The sequence below is a fragment of the Aptenodytes patagonicus genome, chromosome 6 (assembly GCF_965638725.1).
Source record: "Aptenodytes patagonicus chromosome 6, bAptPat1.pri.cur, whole genome shotgun sequence".
Lineage (NCBI taxonomy): Eukaryota > Metazoa > Chordata > Aves > Sphenisciformes > Spheniscidae > Aptenodytes > Aptenodytes patagonicus.
In genome coordinates, this window is record NC_134954.1 from 12910478 (window position 1) to 12928042 (window position 17565).

A 17565-nucleotide genomic window follows, 5' to 3' on the forward strand; every position below is an offset into this window, starting at 1 on the left:
TCTGTCCCTGCAGCCTGGCAACTCTGTGCTGTCCACCTACCTCACATTAGCCATCCCTGCAACTTAGTGATGCTCCCACCAGCTTTCAGGAACTCCACAGTCTGTTGGGTGGTGGACACTGACATTGCTGGACTACCCAAAACGAGTGGATCTGCTGTGCTTCAAAGTGTCAGATTTCAGAGATGTCTTTACTAGAAAACAGTTAAAGACAAAAGAAAAGAAATTTGTTTAGAACCTCACTTTGCAATAAAGGAAGGTGCAAGAAAGCAAAACAATAAATGCATTATTAAGATGGTACGGTGTGTTCCACTCCCACCCTTGCTTATGCTAGAGCATCATGTCTCAGCTGGCAGATTCATTGCTTTCTTGCATATTGCTGAGGTGAAACAGCCCCATGAGCCTGATTCCTCAAGACACTGCACTGGTATAAGCACCTGCATATATATAGCAAGCTCCTCTCCCTCTTAGTTTATCTGTGTTATTGGCATGGACGTTAGCAATTTGAGCAGATAAGCAGATAAACGGCAGCCACTTGTATCTGTACCCAGACTCCAGATGTTACTTTGGACCTAATCCTGCACTGTAGCCTGCAGCCTCCTTACTGCTTCAGCTTTACTGGATTTCCATTGCCATACAATGGAATAATTCAGGGGAGAATCACACTCCTGATTGACTAGTGGTAACACTCAGATACCAGATCCAGACTGTAGGCTTCAAGGAGCTTTAAAAAAAAAGATACTGAATGCTGCAGTTCAGAAGTCACTGGGAAGTGCTTATTTTTATATTCTTGACTACATTTCAGTAGCATTCTCTGTTTCTTCTGACCAAGTTCTTTCAAGCAAATAAAGAGCTTGACTTGTCTCCAGTCAGACAATCAGTTTTGGAAACAAATTCTAAGTGCATTTCTTGCTTTTATTGCTGAATTATTGCACTGGGACTTATCAAGGTGATAACAGTTTTGCAGTTAAGCCATTTAAATCCCTCTCTGCCCCTTCCTGACCACAGTGCACACTACAAAGTAGATTTCCTTTTGATCCTCTCAAATATAAACATTTAACAGTCAAAGTTTTTAAGACAATTATTTGAGCTTAATTTACTAATCCTTTTAATGTCAACTGCCACACCGCTGACTAACTAGTCTGTGGTCTAAACACATATGGAGATAACATGAGACTTCTAGTTATGGAAAGTAAAATACAGATGAGTCTTCTTTTTTGTTTCCTCACAGTGAGAGGTTTGTCTGTCCAGAAAAAGATGAGTTTTATTAGTAAATGTAGCGTGAATCATAGCTGAGTGGAGTCCTGCAGTTGGAGACCTGGCCGCCATCTCTTCTGGTCTCACCCATCAGACCTTGAGAGACCGTTCTTGACAAGTCCCAAGGTAGCTCAGCTTTAACTTGGTATTAAATATTAGCTTTCCTATTGTCAGCATAAGTGCGTTGTGGTCTGCAGTGTCAAATAGCTGGTACACACTGGCCCAGGCTGGCATCCAGAGGAAGACACCTGAACCGGGGTATCTGGTCTGGGTGCACACGGGAGTTATGCCTTGTTTTCCAGGGGAGCTCACACCGTGTTCAACAGCATCTGCCTCTGTGAGTGCCCATCTTTGCTGTACTTCGTGCATGTTGATGTCAGGCTCCCCAGCTTACTGTACAGTACTCTGAGAGTACAATATAAGAGAAATTATTATTAAGATAAATAAAGATTCATCTTTTCTCCTGAAACAGCCATGTTAACACTTCTAAATAGCTCATCCTAATTCAGTTTACACATTGCTCACCGGACTAGAGTAAACCCATATTAGAGTTTGGCTTAAAATACTTTCATCTCTAGTAAATCCTCTTCAGTTCTGTAACACAGTGCTGTAAATTTTCTAGTGTCGTGCATTAAGCTTTTGGGATTTGGAACCAAGACCCAAGCAAAGTCTTGCGTTTTCGGGTGTTTCCTCTTCCTGAGATAACTTCTCCTTGTTTCCTTTCATCATGGGAAACGACCCTTTCCTCCTCAAAAGGTAACTTCTGTGTTCTGCTAACCAGTGTCCTGAGTGTGGTTGGATCTGTTTGTGAGTCAGTGTATAGAGCATGGAGGTAGAGGTTCTGGACCGGAGGCATTTGTGAGTGTGGTTTTAGATGAAAGCGAGACAATGTGTTTCACCAAGCTGCTGAGGCTGGGCAAGAGGAGGGAAGGATATTTTGTCCATGCCATCTTGTAAATATGTTCCTTGATCTTCCTGCAAGTCTTTCAGTTTTACAGGAAGCCTGTTCTTGCCATGCATAGTCTGTTTGGATAGCAACTGTGATCTCACCTACATAGCCTGTGCAGAACTGCTTCCAAGAGATCTTTTTTTTTTTCCTCATTTCTCCAGTAATGGCTCACAAAGAAAGGTTTACATAATATTTTAATATTACTTAAGGCAGAAAAGATCCAAACCTTGTGGATGGCTTTGAAATCTTTTAGCTGATTTAACTCTCTGCTCTGCCACTAGTGCACAGTTTTGCCATGGACATCTGCTTTTTACCTGCATGGATTTATCTATTTGTAAAATTAGGCAAGTATTTTGCGGGCACTCCCAGCTTACTTGTTTGTAAAGAGTACCAAAAACTTCTGATGAAAAGCACTAGGCAAGTATTAGGTGTTGGCATCGCATACTGCAGTTGTATTTTATAGAGAGCATGAAGTTTCATAAAGTATCAGAATAACATGGTTGAGGAAACTTCCCTTCCAGAGACTTTAAATGTGATAATACAGATAGGACCAGAGTTCTCATTTTATTATTCAGGTTGGCTGGAATTGGTATTTTTTCATTAGAAGTTTGAGAAGTGTTTGGTTTCTGCTTTTAGAGAAACATTGGAGGATTAGTGTCATAGGGACAAATTTTGATGGGTGCAAAGTTTCAACCATTTTCCGGTCTTTTCCAGTGTTTCAACATGTAATTTTCATTTCCTTGTTTGCTTTGCTTTGCACTTAGTGTTTCGATGGTGTGGGACAAAATATAGCCCCTGAACAGAAGAGAGGTCAGGGCAAAGGAGGAAATGCAAATTTCAGAGGTGGGTGCAGGAGACGGGGGCTGGAGGAGGAGGCCATTTGAAGAGGTGTAGCCAGGAATCTAAGAAACCCAAAAGCTATTTCTAAGACTCATTCCAAATGTTTCTAATTTCATTCATATCTTTTTGTTTCCTTTACTGCTTAACTGGGACAAGAAACTAAAGCCAGGAAAGTCCGATCATAGTGGGAAACAAAAACCTAAATATTGGAGAGAGAAAAAAGGCCGTTCTTTGCAAAGCAGTTCTGCCTTTTGCTTGTCTCCCATTGTTGGTGTTACTGTGGAAAATGTATAACATCACTCTTTTGGAAAGTGCTAGAGCCTGTTCAAGTAAAGATGGTTTATACAGTCTAACATGGAAGAACTTGAGGATATCTATTTCTTTACCATTTGCCTAATAATAAGTGAGCCTGTTGACCTCCGCTGGACTATTACAAATGTGAAACTTGGCACTCAAAATTGCTTGCTCTAAATTTTCCAGTTGCTTTCTCTTTTTCCATTTGATGTCATCCTGCCAACTAGTGATTTTATTATTATAAACAGGACATTGTATTCACTTTTAAGAAGAAATATGAAGCTGAAGGTAAAATTACAAACTGCAGTTTCTCAGCTGGCAAAATACAAAACAATGAGCTAAAAATACTGAGCAGAGAAAGGGTGCTGTGGCAAGAAACTCTGAAATATCTACAAGATGGATGTGGTCTGAGGAGCAGAAACTGACTGACTTCAACTGAGCAGCTCTGAACTCCTGAGAATCACCAAATGGTTGAGGTTGAAAGGCACCCCTGGAGATCATCTACTCCAACCCCCTTGCTCAAAGCAGGGTTAACCAGAGCAGGCTGCTCAAGGCTGTGTCCATTTGGGGTTTGGATATCTCCAAAGATGGAGATTCCACAACCCCTCTGAGGAATGTGTTCTGGGGTTCAATTGCACAGTACAGTAAAAACGTGGGCATTTTTTACCTTTAAATGGAATCTCCTGTATTTTGTGCCCATTGTCTCTTGTCCTTTTGCTGGATACCACTGAGAAGAGTCTGGCTCTGTCTTCTTTACTCCCTACCATCAGGTATATTTTCACATTGATAAGATCTCCCTGCCTGAGCCTTCTTTTCTTGAAGCTCAACAGTCCCAGCTCTCTCAGCCTCTCCTTGTAGGACAGATGCTCCAATTCCTTAATCATCATCGAGGCCCTTCAGCAAACTTGCACCAGTATGTTGATGTCTTCCTGGTACCGGGGAGCCCAGAACTGGACACAGCACTCCGGCTGTGGTCTCACCAGTGCCAAGTAGAGAGGAAGGACTGAAGGATTGCATCTCTTGACCTACTGGCAACACTCTTCCTAATGCAGCCCAGGAGGCTATTTGCCGCCTTTGCTACAATGGCATGTTGTTTGTTCACGTTCAACTTGTCCATCAGGAGCCCAGGTCCTTTTCTGCCAAGCTGCTTTCCAGCTGGTTGGTCCCCAGCCTGTACTGGTGCATGGGGTTATTCCTCCCCACGTGCAGGACTTTGCTTTTCCCTTTGAGCTTCATGAGATTCCCATCAGCCCATTTCTCTGGAGGTCCCTCTGAATGGCAGCATAACTGTCCATTCCTCCCACGAGGCTAAAAGGCCTGGAGGGCATCGGACCAGGGGACAGCGAGGATTCACTGCATTGGCAGGAGACAGTTAATGTTCATTTGCTTCCCTTGCAGGGCAGAGTTAATGAACTTTGCTCTTGCAGGCAAAGAGCTTTAATGCAACGAAGCTTTCAGTTAAAATTTGCATCTTGGTATTTCAGCATGTGACCTCAATTGCAACTGACCTAAAGCTATCCAAGTTATTGAAGGCTAAATTGTAATTTTGGCTGCCCATTCAGAAATGTAGCATCCTTCCTTTGGTTGATAAGGGAGGAAGAGTGGAGGTGCTCTGCTGTGTCTCTGTGTCCACTGTGGAGGGAAGCTCAGTAGCACTGTAACTGGAAAGCACTGGCAGCAGGACAGTACCTGCACTGCAGTTCTGCCCGCTATTTATTTATTTCTTGAGGAGTGTTACAGCTGGTAACAGGGATTAGCAGTGCTTATAGTAAAGGTTTGACAGCATACTCTTTGCTGTAGATGCCTGAGGAGATTATTGGCTGATAAAATTAGAAGTGATGGTAAAAATGGCAGCCTTGAGCTGTGCAAGGGGTGTTAGAGGAAAGCAGTCAGCCTCTGAAACAGATGTCTTTTCAAGGCAGGTGGAATACTTTAGTTAGAAATGAGCGCAAGTCAGATAAAACATCATTAAACAGCTTGTTTCCTGGAGATTTTCCACTACAAAAAGCCTCGTGTTAAGTAGAGCAAGACTTACTCAGCTATAATAGGATATGTAAAAATGCTCTGGTTTCTGATGGAAACTGAGAAATGGCTTGTTTAGCAAATGTATAAGCAACATTGCTGCAGACCTGACTGTTATCTTGGTGTGGAGGGGAGACACAAACAGGGCCAGATTATGATCTCTGCCCTCTCACTGAGCTGTGCTGTGACTAATTTAATGTTCTCCATAGGGAGATACAAGGCATACAAAGGATTACTCAGCGGTGTCTAAGGATATCAGATCTAGTCCCTCTCTGACAGGATTGATTCCAGAAGATGGTGATGATGGCTGTACCTGCTCTGGGTACTTCTGCTGTCCAGGCAGTCTGGGGAACGGTACCCTTCTTGGATCGGTGAGGAGAGCTCGCATTAGCTCCATCCTCACCCATTAGCTGAGTAAGTAAAACTCTGAAGAAATACGGTGCTGCTGTCAGAGTGATGTGATTCAGCTCCTTGCTTCTGGTTGGCTTCTTCGGGTCCTCCTCTCTGTTTTCATAACGTTTTCTACTACACTATAGCTACAGCAATTGTGGTGATACTGTTTTGTACAAAATGATGCATGGTCTTTGCTCTCAGATGCTGTTGTTACCAGTGGCTGGTGTACATAGACACACTGGCAATTTCACTGGTGTTTTTCCTTACAGGAAGGTGTGTGGTCATTGGAAGTGTAGCTTCAAGCGGAATCGGTGGTATGTAGTTGGACAGGATTATTGCATTCTGATCTTGTAGGCCATCAAAACTTAAGCTTGCTTAGTTAAGAATCTGTTTAGTTGTGGAAAACAGTAATAACTTTTGCGACTAGGTTGTTATACAACAGTCTTATACAGTCTTGTTCCTGCCTGGCTGCCTATTTTATGGAGACAAATGGAGAGAATAACAGAGGGAGATAAGGATAAAATCTTAAATCAATTTGAGAACGTGTCCATTTCTTACTGGATTCCAGTGGATCACAAGGTGGGCTTTTGATGAACAGAAGAAAGTGCCCTATCCTCTCATGTTTATATTTGTTAAGTGGCCCAGTTCAGGTGTGCCAAATACTGCCACTTTCCTTGATACCACGGTGCTTTGCTGGTGCCCTTCTCTCGCTACAGGTCAGATAGCACGGGGGTAGATAGGAGATGAAGGATGCAAGTCCTGGTGTCAACCCAGGTATCTGTCTCTGATGCTGTGGATGAAGAAACCCAGAACTTCTTCAGTAGGTGAGGCAGTATATCCCTGCTGTGGTATTTCAGGGCTGATCACTGATCACTAGGACAGGCTGGTCGTTACAAGGAACATTTTCCTCGTGGCTCCATTCTGATGGAGTGGTCTGAAGCATGCTTTGACCTGTCCGTCTGCCCTGAAGTTTTTGGGTGATTGGATCCTTGTTCCCAGGTTATTCACAGATCCTCACTCTCTAAAAAGAAAAAAAATCATAATATAGATGGCACACATGCAGGTGTATGAGGCAGGGTTGTACTGGAGGTATCACAGAATGGATTAGAAGTGGGGCAGTCCAGAAAAGACTGTCAAAAATATTCTGGGAGATGAGGGATTGATTTACAAGGAAGGATTAACTGTTCAATGTGTATTTGCCAACACTGAAACTAGAAGTTTGTGAAAGATATAGTAGTTGATAGTTAAAATATGTGGACCAAAATGAAAAAATGAGAATCGTTTAAGGTGGTGGGAGGATAGAAAGGGGTGTTATGAGGACAAGTAAGGTTAAAACAAAGAGGGAACCTTTCCTGTCCAACCTAAAATAGACTAGCTTAGACTGCTAAGAAAGTATTGGAAACTTCATCACTAAAGATGCTTAATACTATACTGGAGAAGGTCCTTGCAAATGTATTGTCATGAGTAGTCCGGCTCTGACCTATGGGGGTTGGATGACCTAATGTCTCTTCCATTTCTAGCTCTGTGCATCTATGATTAAAGTAGTTTATATAATGCAAGTGCATTTTGAATTACACTCCACCTTCTTGCGTGGGATAGTGGTGGTGCAGAGACCTCATTATATTTGTGGCACAATTACAGCATGACTTGTAGGAAATACTGCTGGTACTTTGTCTCTCAGAGACTCTGATCTCGTTTATATATACGTTGGCTTTTCAAGCCATTTAGGTATGTTACAAGACTGCAGTGCTCTTTTTTCCATCTTCCTCCTTACTTGGAGGCCATAAATATATGGAAGGAATAATTGATTCTGGTTTGGCAATCCAGTGAGCAGTCCTTGGTGAAAATGTAAATGTTTATTGTTGTAGATGTGTAATACATCAGGACTCATTGTCAGCCGCTGTCTTGGACCAAGGTCTGTTTTCTGAACCAGAACAGGACATTAGCTAAAACATAAACACAGAGAAATTAAAAAGAACGGTACTGGCTTGATGTTGAAAGTTGGGCTTTCCGTGCATTTTATGCTGTGCTGGATTTTTCTGGGGCTTACAACAATTAGTGTTCGGAGGAGGCAGTTTTGGCTTCCAATTATTTTATAATTTCATTTCACTTTGAAATTTATGCAGCGTGCAAAAAGAGTTTTGTGATGTGTCAAGTATCTTTGTCAGTGTGTTACAGGGCATTCAGAGTGCCTTCAGAGATTTGTCAGGGTACTTCAATTGCATGCATATTTTTTTAATATATTCCTTTTAAGAATCTATCTTGGAAGGAGCCACTCTGGGGTTTTAACTAAAATCTGCCACATCAAGTGTGACAAATATGGCAAACACTACATGTAATAGATGTCTTTAAGAGTGGGATGTTGAAGTCTGTAAAATGTTCAAGCACTGATTGTTCTCTGAAATTTCTCTCTGAGTAAGAGTACTTCATCCCCATTTGAGTGATGAACATCAGTGGAATTGGTCCCATGCCTATTGGCACTTTATAACAAACCTGCGCAGACGCCGTGGTCGAGCTGGGTTTACTTGTGATTGAAGAATGAGATTGATTTTTTTGGTTGCCATAACAATTGGACTGTTGTGTGAAAAAATGTTAGTAGCATTCACTGGAGTGAGTTGACAGCTCTAGGATGCCTGTTCCCAAATTAAAACAACTGTTTCCAGCTCTGAGAAATTATGTCTGTTTAACTTTTGCAAGATGGAGCTCAGCAGGGTCTTAGAAATGACCTGAAGAGCTTAAAGATTCTAAAAGTGCCTTTGCTTTGCTTAATTTTAAAATGCCAGCTTTGAGCTGGAGTTAATAAGGCTAAACCAGGAGGCTGAGCTTTCACTCCCACCAGGCTATTGTATGTACTCACAAAGTGGAGAGAACAGGACAATCTAAGGAGTCCCTAGAAGAATGTAAATGCATTGCAAGTGTCTAGACATGCAGTCACTCATACTGTAAATGTCTTAGCACTGACATGCTCAAGTTTAAAGAAAGCTTGCACTGCCTAAACTTTAATAAACAAAATGATGGTCATTACTGTCTCACCTCCAGCTGCAGCAGTCTGGTCTTTGGAAGTAGGCTAACGCTTCTGCAGAAGATTGAGCGCGGTGCTTTAGGAGCCGTTGGATGACTAGAGGGACTGTGGGCTGTTAGCACCGAGCCTGGGGCAGGGCAGCATGGTCAGCGTGTGGGTAGCCACTGAGCTGCTTGAATTTTCAGTTGTGCAGTGTTTGTGTGCTGGGAATTCACAGGCAGTGGGTTTCAGCCACCTTTTCCATGCCGTGGGTTCTTTGTTCTCTTTTGTAGTTGGTTTGGACGTGTTGGTTTTCATGAATGACCAGTAAACATTGCAGGAGACTGCCTCAGTCTGAAACTTGCCCTTGGGAGAGAGTCAGGATGGGGAGGTAAATAAGGTAATTAAGTTTAGGCACCTTAATTCTACCCAAGCCCCTTTGCCTGGGTCTCCTGTTGGGAAACCTTTGGTGGTTCCCTGGCGCTTTTCTCAATTAGCAGCACCAAGCTGCCTTTACAGAAAATCACACTGGTAACACCCTAACTTTGCCCAATAACTGGCCATGCCAGAAACCTTGCCTCTAATACAGCCTGAGCCCATGGCTTACAAATGCAATGCTTCATCTTGATCCAAGTAGCCTTCCACTTGAGTGAAGATGGAGCCCTGACCACTGGGACTTGTAATCTCCTTGTGTCATAGGTGTTTATATTTTATGGCTAACTCTAATATGTTGAATTCTGAACAGTTTAGCTGGCAAAAATTGAAATGTACCAAACCTTGCAGCACCAACTGTACAGTATTTTCTCTGCTGATTCTTGCAAATACCTTTGCGTAGATGTACGTATTTGCACAAAGCAAAACAAACTGCTGTTGCAGTCCTGTGATCTGTGAACGTTTTAATTTCCGTGATGGTAATTCCAGCTCACCAACAGACTACTTATCTTACCTCTACCGCTGCACTAGCCATTTATTTTAGGTCCTGTTAAAGGTAAAAAGACTAACTGCTCTGCAGATATGCTTGTCCGCTTTAATTAGTCTTCCTTAAGCTGTGCAAAGAGAAACTGCACTTAATTAGCTTTCCTTAAATTAGGATTGATATATCAGCCTGTATATGTTGATGCTGTCGTTACTGCCTAATAAACTAAGTGCTCTATTCTGCAATTTTTTTTCCCCAGGTGGTTGATTTGCAAGATGGCAGATGGAGCCAGTGTGCGAGCTTTGGCTTTAGCAGTGCTCTTGTCACTGCCTCGGGGCTAGAGGTGGCTGGGTCAGCGCTCCCGGGCACTGCCTGGGACTGGCAGGGTCTGGGCAGTCTGTGTGTGGCATGTGCTTTTCTGACTCTTGCTTGCAGGTCCACTACGCTCAGTGCAAGCTATTCCCCTGATCCTCCAAAACTCTCGTAGGCTTTGCCTTACTCTGGTCCATGAAACCTCTGGCCACGAGGAGGAGGGAGAAAAGATTTTATTCTTCCATTGACAGAAACTCTGTGCCAGAGCAGGTCCACCTCTGCAAACCTGCATTAAACATATGTTTTGGACAAAGAGGCTCCTGTAAAAAGTAGAAGTTTCCACATCGAAATGTTTGTTTTCAATCAATGTGAGGAGGCTGGGGGGTTCTTAAAGGCACATGTTTATCTCTAGTCCTTTCCAGCGTGAAGACCAGAAAATCTCTTAACTCTGTGTGTGTCTGTATCTCCTAAACCAGTTTCCTTTAACTAACCAAGTTGTGTGTATGTTGGAACGAGTGGACTTGGAACATCTCGTTAGTTTTACAAAGTATGTTTTGACAATTTTAAATGAATAAAACAGATATTTATTGGTTGTAATGACAATGAGAGATGGCTCCTTCGGGGCTTTTAAAGAAGGGGGAGAGGGGGATGGTCAAGCTCCTTAACCCACAAGGTCACCTTGGTGCCCCTCCAGAAGCTGGAGACAGCTGCCAATTTGTATTTACCTGTGGTCAATGCAAATGTGCATGCATGTAGCTGGGCTATTTGCTTGTGCTTAAGCAACGTCTTTGTTAGCAGGTGCATAAAAAGTACTGTTGCCTTGAGGTTTAGTCATACAACCTACTGCAGGTTGGTTTTGTTATTGGTTACGGTCAGAAATGTGGTCTGATCTCTCCGAGATCCCTTGTGCCACAGCCTTTGGGGTATTGTACAGCCAGACGGTATGGTCAGGGGAGGAATTTGAATGGCTCCTTCCTCTTTGTGGAGCGGACTTGCCACATAGCTGGGAGCAATGTTATTTCTTCACCCAGATGATTTTTGTCAGCTGCCTCCAGGGTCCTCCCTGGGGGTTTGTACAGGAGTGGCTGGCGTAGGGTGCCAAGGGAGGGGACAGCTTGCAGAGCAGTGGGCAGGCTGCGCGGCCCACACCCAGCCCTTCCTCCCCTTGCTTTTCACTGCCTTGCGCCGAGTCTCTCCGGGACGAGAGGCGGCTCTCTGCAGCCTGCTGGAGATAAAAGGTGATACCAGCAGGGCTGGAGGAAAAGCAGGAGGAGATAGCTGAGAACATGCCTTCCTCAGAGACCTTGCCCTGGAGGAGCACGTGTGCGGGGTGCTGCCCTCGGGCTCAGAGCTGTGGTCCCATCACTCAGTGGATTGTTTTCTTTCCCACGTGCCAGCCCCGGTTCCTATAGCCATCTGAAACTTCTCCAGTAATAAAACCTGAAAACCAGAAATATAAGTCATCACACTTAATAATGCAATTTACTGGTGAGCGGAATTTGCTTAGAAAACTTCAGCGAGGTGTACTCCTGCGTGCCAGGATTATCTCACTGCTATGAACTTTGAGCTCTGCTTGCAGATCAGCTTCTCTTGTCCCATTCACTACCTGGCCATCGGCTCTGCGACACTTCTGCAGATTCCTTATGCCAAGGAGTATCATTCCTTGTGTTACTTGCTCAGTGACTTTCTTACCTCACCTTGCAGTCTGTGCCCAGAATAAACTGCCTGTGACAAGCTACAAGTCCAAGTCCCTTGAGTAGTTTTAAAGGAGAAGCGGATCTGAGCCTGGTGGTAAAACATATCCCAGCTGTGCTGCACATAGAAATGCTGGTGAGAAATGCTAAATCAGTATTTGTCTGGACCTCTCTTCAGCTTTGCATCTGTGAGTTTAAGTATCTCAGACGGCGAGCTGTGTCTGTGCCTGCAGTTTGCATGCTAAGAGGCTGCTCGGAGCCTGGCCAGTGCATCCCGAAGGGCAGCAGGCTGTGCACCAAGTGCTGCGGGGGGGGGGGGGGGGGGGGGGGGCTGGGGGCTGCCCTACCGGCCCCGCAGGTTTGGGCTCTCTGAACTGGGGCCACCGCTGACCTCTGCAGTAGATTTGACTGGCCAAATACATCTCATCAAAGCAGCCTGTTAGTTGCTGCCATTGTATAAATGTGTTCAGAATTTGGCACCCACGTATTTATACTCGCTTCTTTCCAGGGCAGACTGCAAATATGCACTTCGTTGAAACCAATCTGCTAATTTTTGAACTGCCTGGAGCTACGATTCGCAATGGGTGGCAGATGCTTGTGGTTGCAAGCCTGGAACATCTGGGATAAGCTATCTATTCCCCTGACACAGGAACCCACATTCTCTTTGAAGAAGCTCTTAAACCTTTTTCTTGCTCACTTGTCAGATAAAGCAAGCTATTAGTGCCCGTTCAGTGCCATTTGCTCTTTTAAATGAAGTAACTTAAAGGAAGATTTACTAGATGTGGCTGGGGGGGAGTCACAGTGCCAGGATGCTGTTGCCTTTATACCCTGTGAGTTAGTGAGACCTGGTGTATCAATACATGCGGGTTGGCACACATGCATGCCCCCATACTGCTTGTAGTATAGGGGTCTATGTATCTGCATACGCACAGCTCCCTGAAGAAAATTGCACAGTACCTTGGAGCGGAGGTATCCTGAAATTCCATCCTTAGGTGGAATTTTAAGGAATATATATTTATGGAAGTAAGGTTGTTTGCAAGCCTTTAAAAATTGGTTGATTCCCGGTGCTGGATGGCTAGGCAGCAACAGATCAAAGTCCCGGTGTAGTTGAAAAGGTTTTATATCTTTCAGTGTCACAATCTCTAATTTGTTTAGATGCATGTGAAGGATCAGCAACTAACGTGCATCTGGGGATTAAGGCAGCTTTGCTATCCAATCTGAAAGCTAGCATATTCTAAAAGATTTTCAAAGTCTCGGAAGGCAGTGAAGTGTTTTACTGATTTTTATGTCTTTGAAAATCTCTATTTAGTGTGCCTGGTGGAATTATATAAACACATGCTGCCAGCTGTCTGACACCAACAGATACCACCCAGAGCATTTAAGTACCGAAGTGATAGGCCTGCGAAGATAGAGACATTGCTCTCACTGTGCAAGCACCCATGCAAAAAGACTAAGACTTGCTAATTCCATGTGACACTTGCTCCTTTAAAAGTTTGCTGTAATTTTTCCCCTGCCACCTCTCCTACCCCAGCAGTATACTGGTTGTTATGCTGTAAGAAAAATAATACATGTTTTCATTATATATCTCTAGAAGGGAGTTGCCATCATGATACAAGTTTTTCTGCGGCAAGAAGAAAAGGAGCAGTCTGATCTCTTCCTTGGCAGCCTCAGCCTATACCATTGTGCTTGGGGATCTTTTAGCTAGGGAGGGGCTGAACTTATTCTAAAGGTTAAGATAAAAGCAAAATAAACCAGCAAACCCATTCCTTTACTGTCTTCACTGCTCTTCAGCTCCAGTCCCACATTCCACACGCAGTCCAGGGGCCCGGGCAAGAAGTTGCTGTAGGGCAGCCCAGGATGAAGGGAGGCCCTAAAGCAGGAGTTTAGGAAGTTTTATTTGTTGAGTGCTTCAGGTTTTGGGTCTTGCTGGTGCCAGGCTCTGCTCTATTAAACATGATGATTCCTGAGTCGGATGCTCTATTTTGTCTCATCTATGTGGCCCTAGACCATATCTGTGGTCCATCTTGGTATGTTCCCAGTGTCCCTGCCACCCACTGCTATGGGACATACATATGTAAGCCTTCCAGGGCAGGGCTGCATATTCCAGGTACCACCTAGTGCAGCATACGCGAAAGGGCGTTCAGCTTTTCCTAAGTGCCAAGTTGATTTGCTAGGTCTAATTAGCTGATTTGGATGTCTTTCTTTCTATAACTTTCATAGTGTTTCCAATTGAACCGGCTTTTCCCTTTGGGGCGCAATAGGCAATGTAGATGTTACAAAGTACTACACCCCTTGGGTGTCTTTACTGAGACCGAAACTCTCACTCATTTTTGTCATCATTCAGCTTGGTTTGTAAATGTTTCACTGCCTCTGCTCCGTGCTAGCTGTGCTCGTGGAGTTTCAGATGCTGCAATGTCTGCTGTTATGCATGGGGATGGGGGTTATTTGTGTTCCATTTAGCTTTGCAATTAGGAAAATCTATTTTTACTCTAGCTGCAAGGCATCAAGACTTTTTCCTGCTTGTTTCTTTGGAGTGAACTTGATGGGCTAAATTGTTTAGTTTTTGTGGAGAAAAATCGGTAATGAGATGGAAGCGGTTAAGAGCAAGCAGTAAAACCAAAAAGAAAAATGAAAAAAAACCCAAGGAGATTCACTTGTCTAAAACCTTTTTTTTTTTTTTACATTAGATTTAGACTTTCAGATTAGATTGGAAGATGTTTCAACAGACAGAGTCTTCTGAAAACATGGTTGTTGTTGTCTGGATGTCTCTGATGGTCTCTGTGTTTTGATACCTTCTTCATGACTGGAAGATAAATTTTTCTTTTCTTCTTTTTTCCTTGGATAGGAAAGAATGCATTTTCACCATCGACCCATCAACTGCCAAAGATCTTGATGATGCTTTGTCCTGTAAACAACTCCCTGACGGTATGAGATATATTTTACAAAATATTTCTCAGTGTTTATATTCAGCTGTTGACACATTCGTATATATAATTTGTCATGAAGTATTCTTTACCAAATATGAGTAGAGTAATAAACTAGTTTTTCTTTTGTTGCTTTAATTGCCTGTTTTCAGAAATCTTAGAGCAGACATCTTCAAGCTGCACTCTGAAGTAGTTTTGGTGTCAGGAAATGCAGAACCATAGTGTTTTGCATAATCAGAGCTGTAATTTGATTTGAGCAGATCTCAGCTGTCTCCTGTCATTACGGGAGTTACAGCTGAATAGCTAACATGCCACTCTTGCAGACTGAAGTCTAGTGAAACTTTGACCTTGAATACGCAGTCCCTGGATAAAGGAATCCATTTTTTTGAAGGTCACTGGCTGAATTGCTTTTTGGTGTTTATAGGATGCTGGGAATTGTCAGATGAGCAGAGCGTGCCTTATAAGTTGTGTTATTCTTCTCATTGCCTTTTAAGCTTTCTGCTCTGCCTTATTTGTACTTTTACTATGCCGTAAGCCAACAGAACAGAAAGTAAAGCTCCAGAAGCCAAATCTTGATGATTCTGACTTAAGGAACTTCCCTCTTGTAAGTTTACTTTGCCATCCAAGTTCTGCTCATTTAGTTTGATGAGATCCAGTAACAGGCTTAGTTAGAAATATTGCATGATTTGATTAGCCCATCCACCACTAATAAAGAAGATAAAGTGATTTTTTTGTGTGTGTTTAGTTTTTCTTGCTCTTGTTAATCATCACAATATGATGATATCAAAGACATCATTACCTGTTTTTTGGGTTGATTTCATTCTGTGCAATGTGGCCAATGAATTGTCATGTCATTTAGACCCAGGTACAGAATAGTATTACAGGGCTATAAAACTGATAAAAAAAACAGAGGTGAAAGAAAATTTGAGGCCAATAAAATTATTTCTAATTATACTGTACAATAGCAGTTTTGAGGCAAGATTAAGGAAAAATTGCGGTTCTATTTCACAGAAAATTTGAACAGTCTTCTTGAGAGATCCTAAGCTGAACTCTGTTCTCCCTCTTTCCACTTTGTCATCTGAATTATCTGTAGATTTATGACAGTGTTGTGATCCCACAGCCCCTCAGATCGGAGGTGTTGAAACTGGCTTCTGAGCCTCTACTGATCACCTACGGGTGGGTTTTAGATGCTGCAGGAAACCATTCACTGAGCTGGTTTGTGGTGCATACATCTGCATTTTTCTCTTATCCGCCATTTGCAGAAAGTGTTCAAGGAAAATATCTGTTTGAACAAGAATTCTTCTTTCCCAGAAAGTCTGCAAAGCCATTGCAGGGCTGTCGCTCGTACTTGGCACTTGTTGATATACCTGCCGATTGGGGGTGCGGCTGCACTCTGAAGTCTGCCTTGTGCCTCCGACCCCAACTGCAGAAAATGCTGTATGAGGCCTCTTGCTGCAGTCTACATGGAAGGAGACATACCATTACGGAAGGGATCCTCTACTTGTAAGGTCCATCCGAGAGGGTTCTAGGTGTTACTGGGCTGTTACTTGATTGTGGGAGCTCTGTAGCCTGGCGGCTACAAATCCCCTTGTGATGCAGAAGTCGGTGGCTGCAGCGCTGCCCCATGCCCTGATCAAGCCTCTTTGGAACAAGTCCTTCTCATGCAATCCAACAGAGGGAAAAAAAAAACAAGTGGAAATTTTTTTTTTTAAAAGTTGCCTTCTGAGTGGACTTCATTCATGCTGCTGTGCTTTGCCAGTCTTCCCTGCTTTGTTGCTTTTTGCTCTTCTCTGTACAGGCATGAGGCAGAGGGAGCTGCCTGCATGTAGAGGAGAAGGAAAACACCCAAGGCCTCTTGGCCTGTTTATTTCTGACTTGTCCTTCTCCCAGGGGTTGTGTCAGGCCTGTGCTGGCCTCCTGGAGCCTCCACATGAAGGTTTTCCCTGCCCTTCCCTGATCTTCTCTGAAGGCTAAGGAATATGTGAAAGGATCATGTCAAAGCCATGCTTTCAGGGGTTGTCTTTACCTGTATATACCACAGGAGCAGGCACAGTTCTCTCTCCCAGGGTACTCTGTTATTTCAAAGGTGATCTTGGATGCACTTACCTGAGTGGACAGAGGATGCTTCTGCAGTCAAAGATAACACTTCCTTTTCCCAGAAAAACCAGGCAGTTGGGAAAGAGGTAAAATGGACCAGACAACAGGGTCACTCTGCATAGAGAAAGTTTGCACAGCTCAGTTTTTCAAATAAAACAAAAGTAGAAGGTGCAGAAACCTTTCTCCTCTTTCAGTTCCCCAAAATACACTTTGCCAGTGTGTTTTAGAAGAGACATGAAGAACCAGGAAGGAGTAGGGGACAGGGCACAACTGTCTTCCTGAGAGTAAAAGTAAAGATTTGCTTGGCTTATATCCAAAATTTATAGGATGGGAAATCCCGTGTGGATTTAGTGCTTTTGCAAGTTTCACATCCATCTCAGGATCATTATACACACCCCACTTTCCTCCAGATGAGCCTCAGAAGAGAAAATCCAAGAGGCAGATGAGTGAATGCACCCCTTGGTGGCTGACCCAGCCCGAAGGTCTTTGTTTGCACCCCACCCTCCCCCCATCTCATTTTCCATGAACCATTAAGTGGGAGCCTGCTTGCAGCAGCCCTTTGTGTGCCAGATCTCTGCCTTTTGGCTGGAGCAGTGCATCCTCCAGCGGGCTTGTTCCGCCCTGGCCTCCTCTCAATGAGAAGGTGCTCTGAGCTGGAGCCTTTTTTAAGAGTGATCTTATCTGTGCCTGTCCTGGGCATTGTGCCCTCTGCCTCTCCTTTTGGCCTCAGGTCTGCCGTGGGAGTGGTGCCCATACTTCATCACAGCACTGCCTCAGCCTTAGGCCAAGGAAAGTCATCCCCTGGGAAAGCCAGTTTTGATGCCAGTGAATGTCCCAGGGACCAGGTTTTTAATCAGTGTGGAAAGAAC

At 43.7% G+C, this 17565-nt stretch overlaps 1 protein-coding gene across 4 annotated transcripts in view; it reads left to right on the forward strand.

Moving 5' to 3' along the window:
• Positions 1-17565, forward strand: part of DIS3L2 (DIS3 like 3'-5' exoribonuclease 2) — a 198186-nt gene that overhangs the window by 84730 nt on the left and 95891 nt on the right. For all 4 annotated transcript variants that reach the window (XM_076341193.1, XM_076341190.1, XM_076341191.1 and 1 more), the window contains one exon: positions 14521-14600. In XM_076341193.1, coding sequence (XP_076197308.1) covers positions 14521-14600 — 80 coding nt within the window. The remainder of the gene's footprint in view (positions 1-14520; positions 14601-17565) is intronic.